The following is a 19508-nucleotide window of genomic DNA, read 5'->3' on the forward strand; positions in this document are numbered from 1 at the left end:
AGTTGCTAGCTTCCCAGCTTTCCAGCGGGTGGTTGGGGGGGATCGTGTGGGGTGGTGAGATCCCGAGTGCCGAAAGTGTGTTTCAGATCTTCAAAAACGGTTCAAGGGGCGACCCAAGCGTCGGCCCCTGCATTAGCATCGAGATTTTGACGTCGCAGGGCCGCATTATCGGGTCCCAGGAAATTGTCCAGGGACCACATGGGCCACCCACGGCAAAGGGAGCCGCATCATGAGCCGCCTAGAAGCCCCAACGTCAACCCTTCCCGCTCATCATTGGGGTTCCCACGTTCCACGTCCCACACCCCACGAGGTCCCAGTCCCACACCTGCGCCGTCCAGGTCTCTGTCCAGGTCTCCGAATCCAGGGATGCTGCTTGGAAGCGCTCGGATGGTCGGAATGCGGAACGATCATGATGTCGAGGGCCCCATGAAGCTCTGGCCTCCTGCAATCTATTCCGCTGCTTGTCCGGTCGTGCGCGTTGGCGGCGAAGACTCCATTGGGCAGACAGACCTGTGCATGCAATCCCCAACGCCCCGACCTTTCCTCCCTCCCTTGTTTAGGCCTCCGGGTGCTTCCTCTTTGCCCCTGCATGTGCACTGTCGTTGTCCTCGGCGTACTCCTGTGCAATCTGCATCCTTGAGAATACATGGCGAATCTGCTGCAGGTTCTCCCTTTGAGTTGACGCCGCCATCTCGTTGCGCTCGTCCGCAATGGCCCGGACATTTTGGAGCAAGGGGCTAAACCCCTCGTCGTTGGGGAGCCACCATCGGATGCAGCTTTCGTCATTAAAAAGTTCGGCCATGCGTGTGCGCATTGTGATGGGGGATATGTATCTTTACTTTGGTTAGCACAAGTTGTTACGCGCAAGATTGGATCAAGGCATGCAAGCTCATTCAGTCTCCGGACAGATATCCTGTCGAACACAGCTCTGGAAGCCAGACTCACCCCATTGTCTCGAGTAAAGCGAACTTCCTCCTGATCCACATGTGATGCTTCGGATCCCGTCGCAAATAAAGTGCTGCGATACCAAGACAGGATTGCAGGACCAACAAGCTCCCTGGCGGGCTGTGAGGCCAGAGCTCTACCGTTTCGGCGATCCTGCATATCGCATATGCGTGCTCCATCAACTTCGCCTGGTCCTCATCTGTGAGTGCTGTCGCGCTCTGGCTGGCGTGCATGAGTGAAGTCGAGTGATATTCGCACGCCATCAACGTCGAGGCAAAGAGCGGCGGCCGGAAGAGAACCCCAGGCGCGAACGGGTTGACAATGTCCTCAGCGTCGGGCGTCTGGTCGGCGGGGAAGTCGGTCACCAGATACGCCGGATCATTAAGAGTAGCGTCGAACGTGGTTTTCCACTCCTCCCACGAGGCAGACAACCTTCGATGCTCGGCAGCGTACTCCTCATCCGTAAACTCCTGCTTTGCCCCCTTGGCGAAAAGCTCCGACATTTCCTGGGAGATCAGCCGCACTCGCGCCGAGGAGACCTCGATTTTCCAAGTCAAGTTTTGGGGTTCTGCTACCACCCTTGAGTTATAATATTTCATGGATGCTGCGAACCAATCTTGGGACAGCGAAGTCCCAAAACTCCCCATGATGCCGATAAAAATGTCGAACCGAGCGTACCACATTAGAGCAACACGGCCCACGGGTGTTTGCATCACCGTCTGCGGCGTAAATAGCTTGTTCATGACCTCGAAAGCTGCTTTTTGGTGGCCCATGAGGTTGACCCAGTCGCCCAGGTATTCCTTTCCTTGGTATTAGTACGTCGAGATGCCGTCACATCCAGAGTTGCGTGTCACCTACCTCGATCGTGGCAAGCTGCAGTATCGTCAATAGCGTCCCTACCGTATGCTTTTCCTTCTTCAGGGAGTCCAAAAGCAACGTGACGCTACGGCTGTAATACTGAAGAAATTCGTGGATCTTCCCATTTGGGTTCTTCATCGAGTGGTGGTAGGCGGAAAAGCCCGCTACCGCATAGAGCAGCGCCTCATCGCGGATCGCCAACCCCGGCAGGATGGTCCGAAAAAAGTCGTCGGCGTCGTTCACTACACAGTAGTGATAGTGTGTTATGTTCTCTTGGAAATAGCTGAGGTAGAATTGTAGATCGTGTGGGAGGAATGTCCAGTCAGGACGGGAGGCGGTCGCGGCGGTCGATCCATCAGGGAAATGAAGCCCAGAAGGCGTATGAGTGCTGGTGACGCCGGACGACAAGGCTGGGGACGAGTCCTTGTATTCGTCGTAGGAAGGGGTTTCCGATCCCTGACGGTGGCCTACGGGGACACGCTGACGCCCGAATGAGGATGCGGTACTGGATCTCCGGAGCGGGAAATTCGGCGCCGAGGTTTGGGATGTCGCGCTCTCCGGTTCGTCTTCGTCTTCGTCCATGATCGGGTCCAACTTCGTATCTTGCTCGGCCTCGTCTTCATCATCGCCAGGGGAGGAACTTGGACTCGCTTGCCGGCTTGCCCCGGCCGAGTCTTTGGGATTTGCGGCGCCCGATCCCTTCGAGGGCGGGGGTTCCGGATAGATACATTCCCTCTTTCCCTTCCTGCATCCTGTAGCGGTCCAGTTAGCGATGGCTTCCGTAGTATTTGAGGTTTCAGCAACACCAAGACGTACTTTCGCAGACAGGACGTGTTTCGTCGCACTGCAACGTTGTTAGCGCGGCGTCTGGAAGCGGGGAGGTGGGGGGAGGGGGGGGGGGGGTTGCGGGGTGATACCTTCACTCGCCGGCTGCGGCAAGTGTAGCAGCCAGATCTTGTGCGGCGATGCTTGATGTGATCGAGGCCCGGTGCCGACTTCCTTCTGCTTCTTTGCGCCTTCGGCGCATTGAACATGATGGGCTCCGGAAAACCTGTGAAATACCCCAGGCTTTGGTAAGGGTTGGGTGCCGAAGAGACGCCCATCGGCATGACCTGAGGTTGTGACATCTGTCCGGCACCATCAAGCTGGTTGGGGTTGGGCTGCCCCCCAACTCCTACCATGGAGGATAGGAAGTGGTGGTAATAGTCGCTCATGGCGGTTTTTTCGACGACGCTCGCTTTCTGTGGTCGTCGTAGTAAGCGGCGCCGGCTATCTACAACATCGAGCGGCTCGTGGATGAGAGGTGGCGTAGGCCTGGCGCGTCCGTCGTCACACGAGGGCGGTCCAGATATGTGCGCTGGTGCCGAAGCAACGTCAACACAGACTAATCGGATAGGCCGACCGACCCTTAGGGGCAAGTGATTTAAGTTTGCGCAGCCCTCGGCCCAGAATTCCGAGGCCGGCGGCTCTCTCGTGTCGGTCTGTCGGAGGGGGAGAGGGTTCGAAGGAGACAATAACAAATCCAAACCAAACAGCGTTGAGAAAAACAGGCCCTTGTCAGATGCTTGCGTTCAGTGCTGAATTAAATGCCATTATAGAAGTATCCCCGGTCAATAGTGGATGCCGGTGTTTGTGAAAAAGGAGCCGGCTGGGGTGGGCGACAACTCAAACCCCGGCGTTGATCGGAGGGCAAGGTCAAGCAGCCTCAGGGGGGCAGCCAAAGAGGGTGATTGTAGTGTACAGAATCTCCGCACTACGTTGGTTAGGAAAAGGCCAACCAGCTACAAGTGGCAACCTCTTCGCGGGACTGGGGCTTCTCTGGGGCTCTCTGTGGAACAAGGGGACTGGGCGGATCGCTGGCAGTTCCGTCAATCTTCCGGGTGCCAAAAGAGCCGGCGCTTCTGGGTCGAAATGGGATGCTTGCGGGCGGGACGCCAGGATGTGATCTGCTGTGATGTTGGACGATTCTTGGTACGAACGTGGGTATGCAGGCGGGATACCACTGTGACTGAACACAATCGCTGGCTCGATGCTCCAGCCAAGATAACCCTACCCTACCCTGGAAGCTCACCCCTCAGGGGGACAGGCAGCGTCAATACTGGTGCGGATACAGCCGTGGGCGGCCCAACTGTACGAATACAGATAGGCGTTAGGTGAGTGAGGAACCTTCCGAACGAGGGTCAGGGTGGCAAATAGCGGAGGATGATGTCCTCGGGCTGCCAAGACGAGTCATCAACCCTGATGCGGGATGCTACCGTCCCCTGAGGAGCGAGGGACAGGGGAGATGGCGCGCGGGAATCGAAGAAGTATCTTGTCTGGTGACTGGGGACCAGGTGGGAACCACAACGGTTGGTGGGTTACCGGGATAGGGGTGCTCTGTACGAAACTGGAGGTTGTGAAGGCGTTGGACCACGGGGCGTGGCGCGGGAAAGACCGAGGTTGGCCGTGGGAGAAAGGGAGGGGGGGTGAACCGACTGCGGCCAGCAACTTATAAATGTAACCGTGGCCAGCTTCCTCCTGGAGAAGGAATGTGGTATGAGAATGAAGTCCGTTGTAAAGAAGAGACGGAGGTCCGATATTGAAGGTAGATCGTTGATCAGAGATATTAGAAAGGCGAGTAAGAAAGCGGGTGAGAGATCATTCAGCTCGATCTTATTAGTCGATCAGTCAACAGCAGAGACCCAACTCGAACGCCGGGGCGTGTCGTCTAGGATTAGCTGACCCCGGGCCGGCGTGCTGGTGGGGGTGCCCAGTCAATGGCGGCCCCTGGCCCAAGTCCATTGCTTGGTGCGCGTCTCGCTGTCACAGGCCATTGAACCTCCCCGGATTCATTGCTCGAGCCTTGGTACGCTTCAGCGCCGCCAAGGTACACAGTCGGTTTCTCAAGATCAACGCCATGATAACGCAAAGTCAGTGGGCGTTCATATTCCACGCCCCGCTTAATGTGGTGAGCCATCAACATTACTGTGTAGGTTTCCAAGAGGTGGTCACGATAATCAGTGAGCGCTCCTAGAACTGCACCTGCTGGACTCGTGGGTCCACCTGCTTGAGGCTCTCGCGGCTTGTTTTCCGCATCCCGTCCTGGATGGGGCCCGGGCTCGAAGGTGATCTTGATCCTACCAGCTTGCCAGTTATGTGTAGTCGATGCTCCGAGATCCTAGGGCAGAGTGAGCTTCTCCAAGGCTAGGACCCCTGAACGGGTTCCGGTCCAAGGCGGCAGAAGTTTCTGCATGTGGCAATGTGAGGCTAGTTGGGTAGCGCAATTCGTCTGACAAGGGTTGCTAGATGTACCCCAAGTCTCACGGAGCTGCGTGGGAACGGCAGAGCAGAAAAGAGCAGCAATGCAACGCGCCCACAAAGGCAACCTGCATGCCCAGGCCTCGACGCGGTTTGAAAGCAGTTAGCTAGTTAGTTATTCTTTGTAGTGATGCATGCTGCATGGACATGAGGTAGTCAAGCCAAGAAGCATCAGAGACATGCTTAACTAACGGTAGAACTCGAACTGCTTCGAGAGTTTGATCGGCACGCGGCGGCTGAGGTTGACGGTTCATCTGATGTGCCGCGGCGCGAGAACCGTTCCACAACGGCCGTTGGTACCTCGCATGGGTGCTGGTTGCTGGGGGGTTTGCCGGGGTCGAGAGCTGGATCCCCTGCCAGCGTTCTGCTCCACCTGGGCGCCATTCTGGTGGAACCTTGTGCTTGACTGAGACATGGCCCCGATGGCGCGCCAGGCCACATGTGCTAAACACATGGCTTCCATGCTGGAAGAGACGGCGCCCGCGGAGCCAAGATGCCATCTGTGTCCTCTCCTTTTCAGAAGGAGCCGTATCGTCGGCGCGCACGGTGATCTTTGGGGCAAGCGCCGCCGGCTTCCAGCCCTGGTTGGAGCTCCTGGGTTGACATCGCACCCATGCAACTAGAAAGCGCGCCAATCCGTAAGCAGCCAGTCCGATGCAGGGCCCGCGAACATCGGGCCTGCACTCCCAAGCCCTGCCAGGGTCAATGTCCATTGTCCAGGGAATTGAAGCTGGCACGGGCCTGGTCCGCGGCAATGGTGAAAGCGATCCGATCCCGAACTGTGCAAGATGTCAGGATGCAGCGAGGGAGGAGGCGCCGCTCCAACCGTCGTGCCGGCGCCGTACAGATCTTACAGTATTTCCCCGCCGACCTCGAGAACATTGCCTGTTGTCGACCAGTAACGCGCGGCGGAGATTTAGGTGTGTGTCACACAAGCCCGCAGCTGAAGGCCTAAGCTGCATTGTCAGAAATACCACACTTTCAATTCTTATGTATGTACGAAGTACGTTTCCACGGTAGTACACACCTTAACCCCTCACCTCCCGCGATGACTTCTCAGACTTCGTACTGTGTACATGGCAACCCTGAACCAAGACGATCGATGTCGCATCCACGTCCCAGTTGCCCAGATTGCCCATCATCTTGCCAAATTCATTTGAACGTCAGCCGGGGCAGCGAGCCGGGATTAGCAAGGGAGGTGCCTCCAACTTGCAGCTTCGACCAGCCATCTATCTTTCCCGTCGTTCATGGGATGTGGTGAAGGACGATATTTGATCTCGGTGGGAGTGGAATTGCGCTAGGTGGGAGTGGTGTGGCGCTATCGTCAGACGGGCCATCGCCGGACCCTCCATTGCATCTTGGCCAAGTCGGATCTTAAGTCGCTTGGTTTTTTTTTCCTTCGGCGCTTCACGATTGTATTGGCGCGTAATACGGTCGAGGATCGACATGAAAGGGACGCAATTACGGACCCGGAGAAGTTCCATTGCGTCAATTAACAGGGAGGAAAAAATGGAAGACCTTGGTACGTGACTGATTAGGATTGGGAGGGGAAATCTTCCATCTCTTGCAGCAAGAGCTCCATATCGGCGGAAAGAGCTCCCCTAAACCCTGCCTATAAGCCAGGCAATTAATGTTATGAGAGCAATACTTGACGGCAATCATTAATTGGCACGTGCAATTCAGTTTAACCTGTTTCCCTTGCCAATCACGGCATGGTCATCCGTGAGTTATCCAGGACCCCGGTCTTCCACCAACAAAAGTCGTCAGTTGCTACACCGTTACATCTTCTGTAAAGTGAATGAGGTACGAATACCTCTACCTCTATCAGGGTCTTCAAAGATGAGACCAACTCCTTCCGTTTTGACTCACGCTGTGTGTGTCAACATCAAGCCATCGACACAGGCTCACAGGCAATCCTACTAATCGCCAATCGTCCATGATGCGAAAGCATCGTCGCATTTTCGAGACCCACGCGGGGGAGAATGCTGCACATCCTGGTTGAGCAGGCATGTCTCACAGACCCCTGCCGAGGCAGTGCCCGTTTTCTCGGGAATGAGTTGACAAGGGAGAATTTCTATCGGGCTTCTAGTTACTGCTGGAATGAACAGATCGAAATTAATATTGGCTGTTAGGAATGGGCCAAATTCATGCAACACCAAACCCGGACGCCGGGAGTGGTGATCTTCTGTTGGTGGCAGCCCCCGCGGGGACCACGCTCACGGCCGAACTTCCTCCAACGGCGATGAGCGGAGCGGCTGTGCCACGCCGGCCCGGCTCCCAGGCTCAGGGGCCGCTTCGCTAGCGGCATCTTAAACTGGATCGCATGAATCTGCAGGGCCCACTGCGCTCAGCCTTCGATGCGCAGCACACGAATCTCTCGAGGTCGTCTCACCGAGTCCTCTCAACGACGCTGTGTCGAGCTTCAACACGAGTATCTCCGACTCCTCTTGCGTATCGATACCTCTGTGGAGGCACACCAGCCAGCGCATGTGATCACTTAAGACGCCGGGATGCATTAATGCAATCTCGGGTCGTGTCGGCGACAATCTCTGTTCCATGAACCTTCATCCTCAACCTCGCACAAAGCAGGGACCTTGTGGATCAGATTGTATCCAAGACGCACCTTGTATGACCACTATACGTCATTCCAGAGCTTGCTATTCATTGCAAGGCGACAGGGTGGCCGAGTCGAACATGGCGAGATCCCCGCCTTCCGGTATTCCTTCCACCCTTATCCTGACATGACCCCTGGGGTATTACAGATGATATCCATAATGACCTACCAGCCGCTTCACTCTTCAACTGCCGGGACCGGGCAGGTTGTGGTCGGTGATGCCGATTCCACCACAACAACCTTTATGGGCGTGGGCCTATGTTAATACCAACGGTGTTCCCGCTACTGGCCGTCTAACGGACCGCTTTTACTTACACGAATGAAGGATATATACACGCTCCAGTGCGGTTCTCACCGAAAATTCCTTGCCGCCGCAAGATTGACAAAACATGTGCTATGGCGGAGCTTGGTTAATATAGCCTCATCTCGGCCATGACGCGTGTGCGTCTGAATCGGGCGACACACCCGTGGTCCATCATCAGCTCGTTGTTGGGTCCCCCAGACCCAGACGATCGGTCATGATGACCTGAGCAGACCTGGCCATGGCGAATTCCGGGGATCACGGAAGTCCAAACCATTCACCAATTCAAGGCTGGCCCGAAAGCTGAATATGAGGCGGATGGCAGCATTCATCCTCCCCACCCTCGGCTTGCTCCCCAGATGCCCAGTCGTCTGCATAGCATATTCCCCTGCCTATAATACACACAGCAGCAAACGCACTCGGTGCAGCGAGGGTCCTTTTCTTACACAGTGCAGTCAAAGAGCCGAAGACCATGTCGCCATCTCAGCTTAACGGAGGTTGACGAAACAACAGTCTCATTTCTGACCCGACAGCCACAATACCCCGAGCTCCGTGCCGTCGGGTATCATCTCAACACTGTGGTATCCCGGCTGTCACTTACATGTAATGCTACAGTTGCCTCGTACCAATGAGACGGGAGAGGCGACCCGTTTTTGGCCGGCCTGCAAGTCGCTCCCGTGTGTGCGCTACCTCCCCATCGGGAATGTGGTTGCAGCTCACCCGTCTCTGCTTCTCTGCTGACTGCTGCCGCCGTTGCACCTTCGCGCACTAGTGGCCGAGCCACCGACGCACGCCCGAAGCAGAGAAGCACATGAGGCCTGTGTCACGCACTCTTGTGCAGATAACGCTACCTGAACCACTCATACCTACAAAGTGGTCGGGGAATTAATAACACATCGCATATATGCCCGTGCACCCGGCCCAAGCATTCGCCCTCCCCGGCGCGCTGTGATTGACGGCTCCGGCCGCTTCTTCGGGACGGCATCCCGGGCGTGGCGCTTGGGAGGCGCTGATTCGGACCCGGTCCGGAGAACCCAAGACTCGAAAACCCCCAATCACCTCCATTTGTTGTGGCAGATCGCGCGCGGCAACAAATCGGGTCGGCGGGGCTAAAGGCCAATCCACGCAGCCCTACGCCAAATTTGCCGGATCAATTGGGGGCCACATCCGCCGGAAGTTCTTGAGGTGCATGTTGCCTGCAGTGCAGGAGTCTTCGGGCTGGTTTGCATGGGCTTTGACGTCCATGTACACATTTTCTGAGTGGCGTCGTTTCAACTTGACAGACCTGTTATGTAGGTTTGGATCCTTCAGCCGCGGAACACTTCCGGGGATGACAGTCCGAGTTCTCAGGGGACCGAGACTACCTAGGTTGTTGTTCCTCTAATTGATTGCTATCATTGGGAGTTGTTGACGTTTCCAAAAGACCCGATCTTGTTAGTTAGCTCAAGTTCAACAACAATCCCAGAAATGGGGAAGTATGTACATAGACGTTAAAAAGCTCAGTCATGCCAGCGCAACGTCGGTAATTGCATCAATGTGCCAGTACCAGCAGATGCCGGATTGCGGGACGGAAGAGCTTGTTTTCGCCATCTGATAATTGATACTTCGTAGGCTGGACTCATCCCTGATGCTTTCCCATTTCAGTCTTCGTTGATTCCTTCTTACGCAAATTTTTATTTTTATTTTCCTTTATCCTTCACACATCCTCTGAGAACCCGTTTACTCACCTCAATAAGGCAGACCGTCTTTTTTTCCCTCATCATCACGCAGTTTTCTATAGTACGAATATAGAATACAGGGCTCGGTCCCTGGTAGCGAGGCTGGGTGTGTAAGTGGCCTGGTTACGTAATGTATACAATCCGACGGTACTGCTGCGTAACTTCACATACTTTTACTTTGCGAATTTACGCCAATTTCTGTATGAGCTGTACGATCCACCGAGTGCTTCACAATCTGAAACACGACCTCGCCATTCCAGCTTTGGTGACAGGTCAAGTCCGCTTGTCATTCTCGGCTGGTAACCACTCACAAACATAACCGCGGCCGCAGTCGCACCAACACGGGAAGAGTCAAATCGTCAATGGACGGGAGCACGGTGCCGCCACGCGGCCCGGCAATCGATGCCTCGAGCGCCTTCATACTTCTCATCACCATCTTTGCCTTTTTCTTGCCCATCCTCCTCTACTTCCCGCCAGTGCCCCCATCCAAACGCGATGCCCTCCTTGAAACACACACTCAAGTCGGCCTCAGCCCCTCAGAATCCGGCCTAAAAGGACACCACTCCAAAGCCAATAACAGCAACGGCAGTGACAACAACCCAACCTCCAAAATCCGCAGCCTCTTTATCTACCCCCTCAAATCCTGCCGCGGCATCGAGGTCCGCCAAAGCAAGGTCCTACCCACGGGCCTAGAATTCGACCGCCTCTACACCTTCGCCCAGCTCAAGAGCCCCTTCCCCCTCGCCCTCCCCTCCCCCAGCCAGGACCAGGACCAGGACAAGTCCACGGAAAAGGAAAAAGAAGCCCACACCTGGCACTTCATCACGCAGCGCCAATTCCCGCTCCTCGCCACCATCCGAGTCGACCTCTTCACCCCGGACCCGCTCAAAACCCGCGTCGTCGGCACGACACCACCACCACCACCACCATCAGCATCAGCATCCGCATCCGCATCCGCACCCTTCCTCCTCGTCCGCTTCCCCTGGCGCGAGCGCGGCCTGCGGGGCTTGCTCGGCTGGGTGGGCGCGAAGCTGGCGCGGGGGTGGCGCGCGCAGCCCGAGCGCGAGTTCGTGCTGCCCGTGGCGTATCCGACGGCGGAGGAGATCGCGGCGCGCGGGTACGGCGAGGGGGAGGAGGTCGTGGTGTGGCGGGAGACGGTGCGTGCGTTGGATATGGGGGTCGAGGTGCCGGAGGAGTTGGCGCTGTATTTGGGGGTGAGCAATCGGTTGGGGCTGTTTCGCGTGGATCCCGGGAGGCTGAGGGAGGTGTTTCGGTGTGCGCCGAGGAGGGGGGAGGCTGGGTATCAGCCGGTGACGGGGTTTCAGGATGCGGTGAGTGGTTGTGCTTTTCTTCCTTTTTTCTTTTTTCTTTTCTTTTTCTTTTTTGCTGGTTGGTGATGCTGTGGTTTCCCTGTGTTTATTGTGCGATTTCTCTGGGAGTGATATGTACTAGGAGATGGATGTTGCGTGCTTTCTTGACCTTGAGCTGTATTCGTGGAGAGGAATGGGTTCGGAGGCTAACTACGGATGGTCGTGTGCACAGTATCCGCTGCACCTCTTGAACCTGACCAGCGTTCGAGATTTCGAGGCCAAGATCGAAAAGGACGAGGCCCTCCGGGAGCTGGACCCCAGGAGGTTTCGGGCTAATATCATCGGTAAGTGCTGTATATGTTCAAGACGGTGCGAAGGGATACCTGCGTTGCCGTATCTGGCACCGCAAACAAACCCCTTCCTACCAGGGTACAGCCGCATCTCGTACCCCACCGTGACTGACGCTTAGATAGTGGACGGCGATGACAGCCCCTACGACGAAGAGACGTGGAAGAGGATCCGGTTCAGACCGGGGCCCAGCAGTAAGCGTGACGCTTCGGAGTTCCATGTGTCTTGCCGAACCGTCCGGTGAGTTAACCCGCATCTTGGATCATCGTCGCCTGTCTACACCGCTGACAACCTCCTAGCTGCAAGCTGCCCAATGTCGACCAGGATACTGGCTCTCGGCATCCTATGCAGCCAGACAGGGCTCTGAGGAAGTTCAGAGAGGTTGACGAAGGTGCAAAACACATGGGTTGTCTGGGCATGCAGGTCACGCCCTTATTTCCCAAGACTAGCTCGTCCGAGGATCTAGAGAGCTGGGTCGAGGTTGGAATGTCGGTTGAAGTCCTCGAGCGAGGTGAGCATGTGTACATCCCACAATAGACTTGGGCCGCGCCGGCGCGGGGGCAGAAGGAGTATTGTTGGTGCCAACAGCGGTGGAGGTTGCTGCGGCTGGAGGGGCTATAGTGTGGGTGGTTTGTGTAGGTTGGGAGAAGAGTGGTTGTATCTATATCCCATACAATCGGAGCAATACCTTGTATATTTATTCCTAGAATGGTTGTACATTGTTAGTTAAGCAAGATAAACCGTAACTATGTTTATATAGTAACAGCCAAAAATATAGGGAAAAAAGAACAACAGAAAAAAGAAAACAAAAGGCGGGCAGCGCTGGAACGGGGGGTCTTCTAAATTAGGTACTATCCAGTGCTTCTACCGCTCTGAAAACAAGCGCTGTTTCCCGAAGGCGAAAGTGATTGCTTGCGGTCTTTCTTAGGAGTAACCCGCCATACGCAAAGAGCGAGCACGAGCTCCCACTTGGGCTGAGAGGACCCGAAGGGCGGTCGCAAGCAACGCCACGGGGTAGGGTCCCTTCAAGCTTCGCGTATTCACGTACATCAATGCATGGTGCAGTATAGAGACACGGGAGAATGGGGTCAAATACACCAGACAGCGAGCGCGCTACCCACACGCAAACGTCATAGCTAGAGTCGTGTTCGTGACAACGTCATAACACATCCCGCCGGCGAGCACCTCACACCAAGTGTCCTGCCGGCATCGACAAGCAGCCCAAATCAGATGTGTCCTTCCACCTGCCCCTCTACCGACCCAACCCAACTCCAACAGCCCCTTCTCTCATGAAACCACCCAACCAGTCAACCTCCCCCCCTCCACATCTCGATACACAGGCACCCCACAGATAACACACACGACACGAAACAAAAATAAAACAAATCACCTCAAATCCGCGGGCGTGAGCGCCTGGACCATGCTGGTGCCCTCGCTGAAGCGGGTGCGGAAGATGCGGTTCGCGTTCTGGAACATGCCGTCCTTGAGGGAGACGACGATGAACTGGGAGCCCTTGAAGCGCGTCTTGATGAGGCGGCCGATGTTTTGCGTGTGCGACAGGTCCAGCGCCGCGTCCACCTCGTCCAGGATGTACATGGGCGCCGGCTTGAACTGGAGCAGCGCCATGATCAGGGAGAGGGCGATTAGGGAGCTGTAGAGAAGGAGGTTTGTTAGTTGGGGGTTGGAAATGAAATGGGCGGGGGAGGGTGATAAAGGGGGCGCCTTACCGTTGACCGCCGCTCAGCTCGGTGAGAGACTGTTTCCAGACTTTGCCTAGGGACACCTTGACCTCAAGGCCATCCGAGATGGTCTTGCCCTCGGGCGGATCTAACTTGGCGAAGCTGCCCGGGAGCAGCTCGGCAAAGATCTGGCCAAAATCGCCGTTCACCTTCTCCCATGTCTCATGCAGCGCCTTCTTCTTGTAGTCGTCTAGGCTGATGATGGTCTCCTCGATCTTGCGCTTGTCGCGGATGACGGTGCGCATCATGTGCTTGAGCGAGACCTCCTTCTTCTCGACGCTGTCGATCATGTTCATGACTTTGGGATTGATCTTCTTGCGCAAGCCCTGGCTGCGCTCCAGCAGGTTCTTGTGCGTCGCCTTGCACTCGGCGATGTTTTGGCCCTTGAAGTCATATGGCGTCCCCGTGCGCCCGAACTGGTCGCGCGCGTCGGCGATCCACTCGTGTTCCTGCTCCATACGGGACACGCTCTGCGCCGCAGCCTGCTGCTCCTTGTTGAACTTCTCGACCTGATGGCCGAGCTTTTGCTTCTCTAGGCCCTCCTCGGTGATACGTGCGTTCTTGGACCGCATGGCTTGCTCAAGGGCACGTAGCTCGTCGTCGTAAACGTGGAGCTTGGTGCGCTCCTCTTCGAGCTGCGCCTGCGCGGTGTCGTGCGTCTCCTTGATCTCCTGCTGCTTCTTGATGAGCTCCTCGACCTCCTCCTTCTGCGCCTTGAGGGCGAGGTCAATCTCTTGCAGTTGTTCGCGTGCTGCGGCTAGGTCGCCAGATACCTGCTCCGAGTCGAGCTGTGCGTTTTGGAGCTCCTTTTGGAGACCCTTGTTCGACGCCGTCATCTTCTCGACGGCAACACGGAGTTTATCAACCGAAGCCTGAAGCTCAATGAGCTTGGCGTCCTTGTTGTTGTCGAAGTCCTTCATGTCCTTCTCGATCCTCTTGACATCAGCGCTAGCCTCAGCTTGCCGCTTCTTAGCCTCCACAACCGACTCCTTGAGCTGCGCAATCGTTTCCTTCATCTTCTGTACCTCTTGAAGAATAGATGAGGAGGAGTTGCCGCCAATCTGTTCCTCGGCAAGCTTGATCTCGTGCGACTTGAGATCGAGCTCCTGCTTTATCTTCTTCGCCTGGTCAAGCCTGGACTTCTCTCGCGCGATTTGGGATTGCAACTGGCCCAGTGATGCCTCGGCTTCCCTTAACTGCCTTGTAAGCTCATTGAGCTTTTGTAACGTGACCAGCACACCGCTTGAGTTCGGCGCACTGCCACCAGAGAGAGTACCCGAGGGATCGTAGGCATCACCTTCTAGTGTAATACTCCGCATCCGTACGTTGGGGTCAAAGGTAACCCGCTTGGCTGTCTCACCATCTGCGCACACCAGAGTATTGCCAAAGACATACTCCATGGCCGCCGAAACCTCGTTGTCATAGCCGACAAGGGACAGTGCCAGATCAACTTTCCCTGGTGCGACCCTTTGAGCGGTGGCAACGGTTTGCGCAGATGCCCTGAAGGTGGCGATCTTGTTAAGGGGAATAATGGTCACCCGCTTTCGCAGTCTTCCTCCTTGCAAGAGCTGCGTGCCGGTGACTTCTGTGTCCACAACAACGTTGTATAACCGCCCGCCCGCGCAGATTTCAAGCGCTGTAGCTGCTTGTGTGAACTGTTTGTCGAGAGAGAACAGCTGAGCTACTAGACCCTTGACCTTGGACCGGTCAAAATTGGGTACAGGGTCGGCGTAATTGAAGTCGATGTTGGCTACCTTACGCTTGAGAGCGTCGGATTCTTGCCGCAGATTCCGGATGGTTTGTTGGAGTTGGCTCTCTTGCTTATACATCTCCTGTTCCGTGCCAGGTTGAAACCCAAGCTTACCAAGCTCCTTCTCTAACCTCTGAGCCTGATGCTTGAGCCCCTCGAGATCTTTGAGAAGCCCGGCGTTTTGGTCTTTCGCCCTCACCGCGCGCGGCTCTTCTTCCTTTATCCGCTTTTCGAGATGGGCCATTTTGATTTTGGCCTGCTCTTGCTCTGTCACGGCTGCTGTGACTCGGTTCCTAGCGTCTTGTAGCTGTCCCTGATACCCGTTCTCCTGGCCTTCCTTGGATGCGACACCGGTTTGCAGGGTCTGGAGCAGTTCTTCTTTCGACTCCGCCTCCTGAGCCTGCTTCTCGGCCGCTTCTTTTGCAGAGTCGTACTTGGCCTTGATTTTTTCGTACGCCTTGGTCTTCTCCTTCAGGGTTGCCTCCAGCTCGGCGACGGTCTTCTCGCAACCTGTCCTCCTCTCTTGCTCCTCCGCCATGCTGCTGCGCTTGAGATCGGCAACGGTAGCCAGGCGGACCAGTTCATTGGAATGCTTCTTTACCGCATCTTCGAGGGCTTGCGCCTTGCCGCCCTTCCCGTAATTCCTTGTCCCTCTGCTCCTTGACCCTCTTCACATCTTCCTCCAAATGCGAAATTTCGCTCTTGAGGCGTGTGGCCGATTCCTCCAAATCCTTTTCACGTTGCTTCTTTGCTTCGAGATCCGAGGCAGACTGCTCTAGCTTTTCCTGGCACCGGACGTAGTCGTGAGCGACAACAACTCTGGTCAACCCGCTCGAGATCGTTTTGTGTTTGCTGAAAGTCGAGGAAGGCGCGCTTCTCAGTGCGGAGTTTCTCGAGCTTTGGTTCGATTTCGTCGCGGAGTAGTTCTGTGATTTCCTGGAGCTTCATTTCCTTTTTCCCCATCGTCTTGATCGCCTTGTCTCTCCTATCCTCGAACATCCTCGTTCCTGCTGCCTCCTCAATCATGGCCAGGATTTCGACGGCCTTCATGTTTAGCACTTTGGTGATGCGACCCTGCATGATCAGGAAGTTCGGGTTGTTGATGTTGAGCTGGACCGACTGGAACAGGTTCTGGACGGTCTGCTGCTGTGCTCGATGACCATTGATTAGGTATTTTGTTGTCCCGCCGAGAACGATCTGGCGCGTCACGCTAATGGTCGTGTATTCCTCAAACCCGATGGGCGAGCGCCTCTTGTCCTTGTTGTCGAACACGATGGTGACGCTAGCCTTGGTGACGCCTGCTTGGCCGCGTTTGTAGATGAGGTCCTGTCGGCAGAAACGGGAGAGTCAGCTCGGGACTTTAGAAATTCCCAAATTCTTATCTCACCTGTAGATTCTGAGCGCGGACTGTGGACATGTTGGTGATGCCGAGGACAAAGCAGATGGCATCCAGGATGTTGGACTTGCCACTGCCATTGAGGCCGGTGATCGAGTTGAAGCTCTCGTCCCTGCACCAACTGTCAGCAGCCTTTCAACCCCTCAAAATCGTCCTGCAGTACCATCCTGATATCACGGTACGCACGGCGTACGACTTGAAGCCCTGTTTGCGTGGGTCAGTTGCTGTCTGGAAAAAAGCGGAAGGGTCGGTCTGCGCCTACGTCGATGATTAGTTCCGTCACCCTCATGGCGGCGTTGTCGAAAAAGCCCCCTTTATCTCGTTGGTTGTCGATCGGCCTGGGGGGGTATGGGGGGTATGGGGGGTTAAGAAGGCGCGTAAAGTCCCAAAACCGATTTCCAAGACACGCGGCACCCCTCCTTGCAGCTTCGGTATTTGTTTACTTTGCTTGGTTGTCGCCCCGCAGCATGCGGGCCTGTGCGCTGGTCTCAAAGTCACCCGCAATGGCGTGGTATTTTATCGGACGAGTAGTTACGTATCTTACGGTATTGATACATATCCGTTCGATGTGGAATGTCAGCCCACTTGCTCCACCCCGACAATCGCATTCATCCGAGGATCGTAATCCCAAACATGCCAGGCTCGGGAGTTTTGTATGCGATGATGTTGGGTCCGCGTTTCTTCTATTCTCACCCTAAAATTGCTCTTGCACTGTGATTTTTTGACACCATCTTCTATCCCTAAACTAGTATTATCCAAATTCAAATCCAGCTTTTTTTCTATTTTTGTTACCTTGAAATCACCGCACTAGAATATTACCCTGAATCGGGCAGTTTGAAGTTGCATCAGCAGCGCTTGTTCAGGTTACTGGGCGGCCATTGGCCACCTTGTCAGAACAAGCGGCCTGGGCAGGGGTTCCCGACCGTTGCCCCCAACTTGGAACCGGGCGCTCGGAGGGGAGACGTACGTCGGCCTTGTCCCTCCATGACAGGCTGGAACCCTCGAACGCATCTTGATATTTAATGCTTTGCGTGCATTTCAGCCCAATACATACGGTGGCCCGGTTTCCCGGATGCGCCCGCCCCTGATCAGCAACCCTTAGCCGCCTGTACTTTGCGATTGCTGTGCAGGTCGGTCGAACACTGCCGTCCAGGACAGGCCATCGCCACAACAAACATCCCAACCTCTGCGAATTTGGCGAGGACTGAACAGCTATCCGACCAACCCATATAGCCGACGCAGCCCAGATCTGCAAATAAAAGTGCACCAACATATCATCGAATCGGCCACGATCTGATGCCAATCCGTTCTAGTCGCTATCGCCATATGACGAGGCCCCGGGCCCTTTTGGGAGGATGCCCGAGGCAATGATTCCCTCGCGGACCTCCTCCTCGAGTACCCTTTTGCCCACTTCACGAGAGTCGGACACAGCCTCTATTCGCCCACGCAACCGTCGCCTTCTTACCACACAAGACGGTACCGGGTCTCCTTCGGCATTCTCGAGCCCGAGTCGAACTCCTAGCCGGGGCGCTTCGCCGATACCGTCAGCGCATATTGGTTCTGTTACAGGGAGGAACAATGCTGGGACCGACGTTGTGCCTGGCACAGCCCCGTGGAAAGAGTCCCGGTGCCGGCCGTCGGACTCCTCGACGGCTCGTGGACCTCGAGCTGGGCCTCTGTCCAGGAATTGGCGTCATCGCTACTCACGGGCGGGGGACCGGGGGTTGGTCGGTGAATTGCATCGCCCGGGCAGCAGGGATGGAAGCAGAGCGAGGAAGCCGACCAGGCAGTCCAGTTACCGGGCGGAGAATAGGATTGAGACCTGGGGTCCGCAGCCCCCAAACGAGGGAAGGCCGAGTGCAGGCGACATTGCTGCTGGATCACGCGCAGAGAGGGAGGCCACCTTGAAAGCTATGCGCACGGCAAGCGTGTTGGAAAGCCACGAGGGTGTTAACGGAGGATTGGACGTCGCGAGAAGGTTTAAGAAACGAAGCTCGGATGAGGACCTGAGGAACACCTCGCAGAATCATCAGGAGACGGAAGCGTATTTGGCCTACATCCATCACGTACAGGCCACAGACACCTATGCAGGTGTCGTGCTGAAGTACAGGTGCCGGGAGGACGCATTTCGGAAGGCCAACGGGCTGTGGTCGCGGGATAATATCCAGGTGCGGAAGTGGTTGGCAATGCCGGTGGATGCATGTGAGGTGAGGGGCCGACCTTGCGATCCACCAACCAACCCATCCTCACGAGTCGACCTGCTGGCCCGGACCCCAGATGGAACCGACCCCTTCGGCCGAGACGATCAAAAACAGGACTTTTTCTCGAACCCCTCAAACGGGCAGTCATCAGATCAGAACCAGGCCGGCGACAACGACAGACCATGGGACCCGCGTAAGATGGGTGTCGATAGACTCGCACCCGCATCCGATCGAGGTCGCACGGGTTCCCCGAAAAGCCCTTGGTTATTTTCCCCCGCGCCGGAAGAAAAGCGTCTCCACGGTCTCCACCCCCCGAGCCTCGATGGATCACCCCAACGCCCCGGCCTCCGAATCAGCCGTCGACAGCCCCGGAAGCAGTTCTTCCCGCCGCCCTAGCCTCCTCACATCCCGACGCCCGTCCAACAGCACCACCACCTCACCCGCCAACCGGCGCCGCATAAACAGCACCGGCAGCGGCACCAGCGCCAGCGCCGACGACCCCCGCCCAGCCTGGATGCGCCGACCCGGCGGCGTCGGCTCCCTCGGACGCAACGTGCGCGCCCCGGGGCCAGAGCGTGACTACTTCAACACGTGGACCAACAAGCACCTCCCAGGACTCAACATCGACTCGCTCCCATCCATGTCGGTTATGGGCTCCGAGATGGCGCGCTTCGGCTTCCTGCGCGCCGCCGACAACCCCTCGGTTGCCATCGCCGAGAGCCCCATCGAGGACGGACGCGACGCCACCTCGCACACCACACAGCAACCGCAGCACCAGCAGGGCACGAGCCTCGACAAAGGCCGCCGCCACCGTCGAGACGTGGCTCAGGGGCGCCTTTGAGCGCGCTAGGCAGGGGCGTGACCGCTCACGCCTGTTCTCGGCCCCAGGGGTAGGAGCCGGCGGCGGCGGTGGCGGCGGCGTGGGGCTGCCTGAGGTGGGTGGGATGGGGGTGATCTGATCGAGCTGGCGGATACAGGGCAGCGATGATGGGAGGCATGATGGGGCGCCGAGGGATGCCGGGGGCCTGCTT

General features: G+C 56.4%; 6 protein-coding genes across 6 annotated transcripts; 3 read left to right on the forward strand and 3 right to left on the reverse strand.

Moving 5' to 3' along the window:
* Positions 1 to 556: 556 nt before the first annotated feature.
* CHGG_04697 (uncharacterized protein) lies at positions 557 to 3017 on the reverse strand (the record flags this gene model as incomplete). The annotated part of the gene is made up of 5 exons (XM_001223910.1): positions 557 to 833; positions 946 to 1745; positions 1804 to 2555; positions 2620 to 2647; positions 2721 to 3017. 5 exons carry the CDS (start codon positions 3015 to 3017, stop codon positions 557 to 559), a joined length of 2154 nt encoding a protein of 717 aa, XP_001223911.1.
* Positions 3018 to 4960: 1943 nt separating this feature from the next.
* CHGG_04698 (uncharacterized protein) lies at positions 4961 to 5813 on the reverse strand (the record flags this gene model as incomplete). The annotated part of the gene is made up of 2 exons (XM_001223911.1): positions 4961 to 5084; positions 5293 to 5813. The coding sequence occupies 2 exons, from the start codon at positions 5811 to 5813 to the stop codon at positions 4961 to 4963; spliced, it is 645 nt and encodes a 214-aa protein (XP_001223912.1).
* Positions 5814 to 6609: 796 nt separating this feature from the next.
* Positions 6610 to 7402, forward strand: CHGG_04699 (uncharacterized protein; the record flags this gene model as incomplete). Its single annotated transcript, XM_001223912.1, has 2 exons — positions 6610 to 6622; positions 7233 to 7402. The coding sequence occupies 2 exons, from the start codon at positions 6610 to 6612 to the stop codon at positions 7400 to 7402; spliced, it is 183 nt and encodes a 60-aa protein (XP_001223913.1).
* A 2080-nt stretch (positions 7403 to 9482) lies between these two features.
* Positions 9483 to 12154, forward strand: CHGG_04700 (uncharacterized protein; the record flags this gene model as incomplete). Its single annotated transcript, XM_001223913.1, has 8 exons — positions 9483 to 9490; positions 9807 to 9843; positions 10006 to 11064; positions 11276 to 11387; positions 11517 to 11631; positions 11691 to 11782; positions 11929 to 12026; positions 12152 to 12154. 8 exons carry the CDS (start codon positions 9483 to 9485, stop codon positions 12152 to 12154), a joined length of 1524 nt encoding a protein of 507 aa, XP_001223914.1.
* Positions 12155 to 12777: 623 nt separating this feature from the next.
* On the reverse strand, positions 12778 to 16565 carry CHGG_04701 (uncharacterized protein; the record flags this gene model as incomplete). The annotated part of the gene is made up of 7 exons (XM_001223914.1): positions 12778 to 13042; positions 13119 to 15402; positions 15482 to 15631; positions 15699 to 16206; positions 16268 to 16388; positions 16440 to 16480; positions 16539 to 16565. The coding sequence occupies 7 exons, from the start codon at positions 16563 to 16565 to the stop codon at positions 12778 to 12780; spliced, it is 3396 nt and encodes a 1131-aa protein (XP_001223915.1).
* Positions 16566 to 17643: 1078 nt separating this feature from the next.
* On the forward strand, positions 17644 to 19318 carry CHGG_04702 (uncharacterized protein; the record flags this gene model as incomplete). The annotated part of the gene is made up of 2 exons (XM_001223915.1): positions 17644 to 18478; positions 18690 to 19318. The coding sequence occupies 2 exons, from the start codon at positions 17644 to 17646 to the stop codon at positions 19316 to 19318; spliced, it is 1464 nt and encodes a 487-aa protein (XP_001223916.1).
* Between the last annotated feature and the right edge of the window lie 190 nt (positions 19319 to 19508).

The sequence above is a fragment of the Chaetomium globosum genome, genomic scaffold (genome assembly GCF_000143365.1).
Source record: "Chaetomium globosum CBS 148.51 scaffold_4 genomic scaffold, whole genome shotgun sequence".
NCBI lineage: Eukaryota > Fungi > Ascomycota > Sordariomycetes > Sordariales > Chaetomiaceae > Chaetomium > Chaetomium globosum.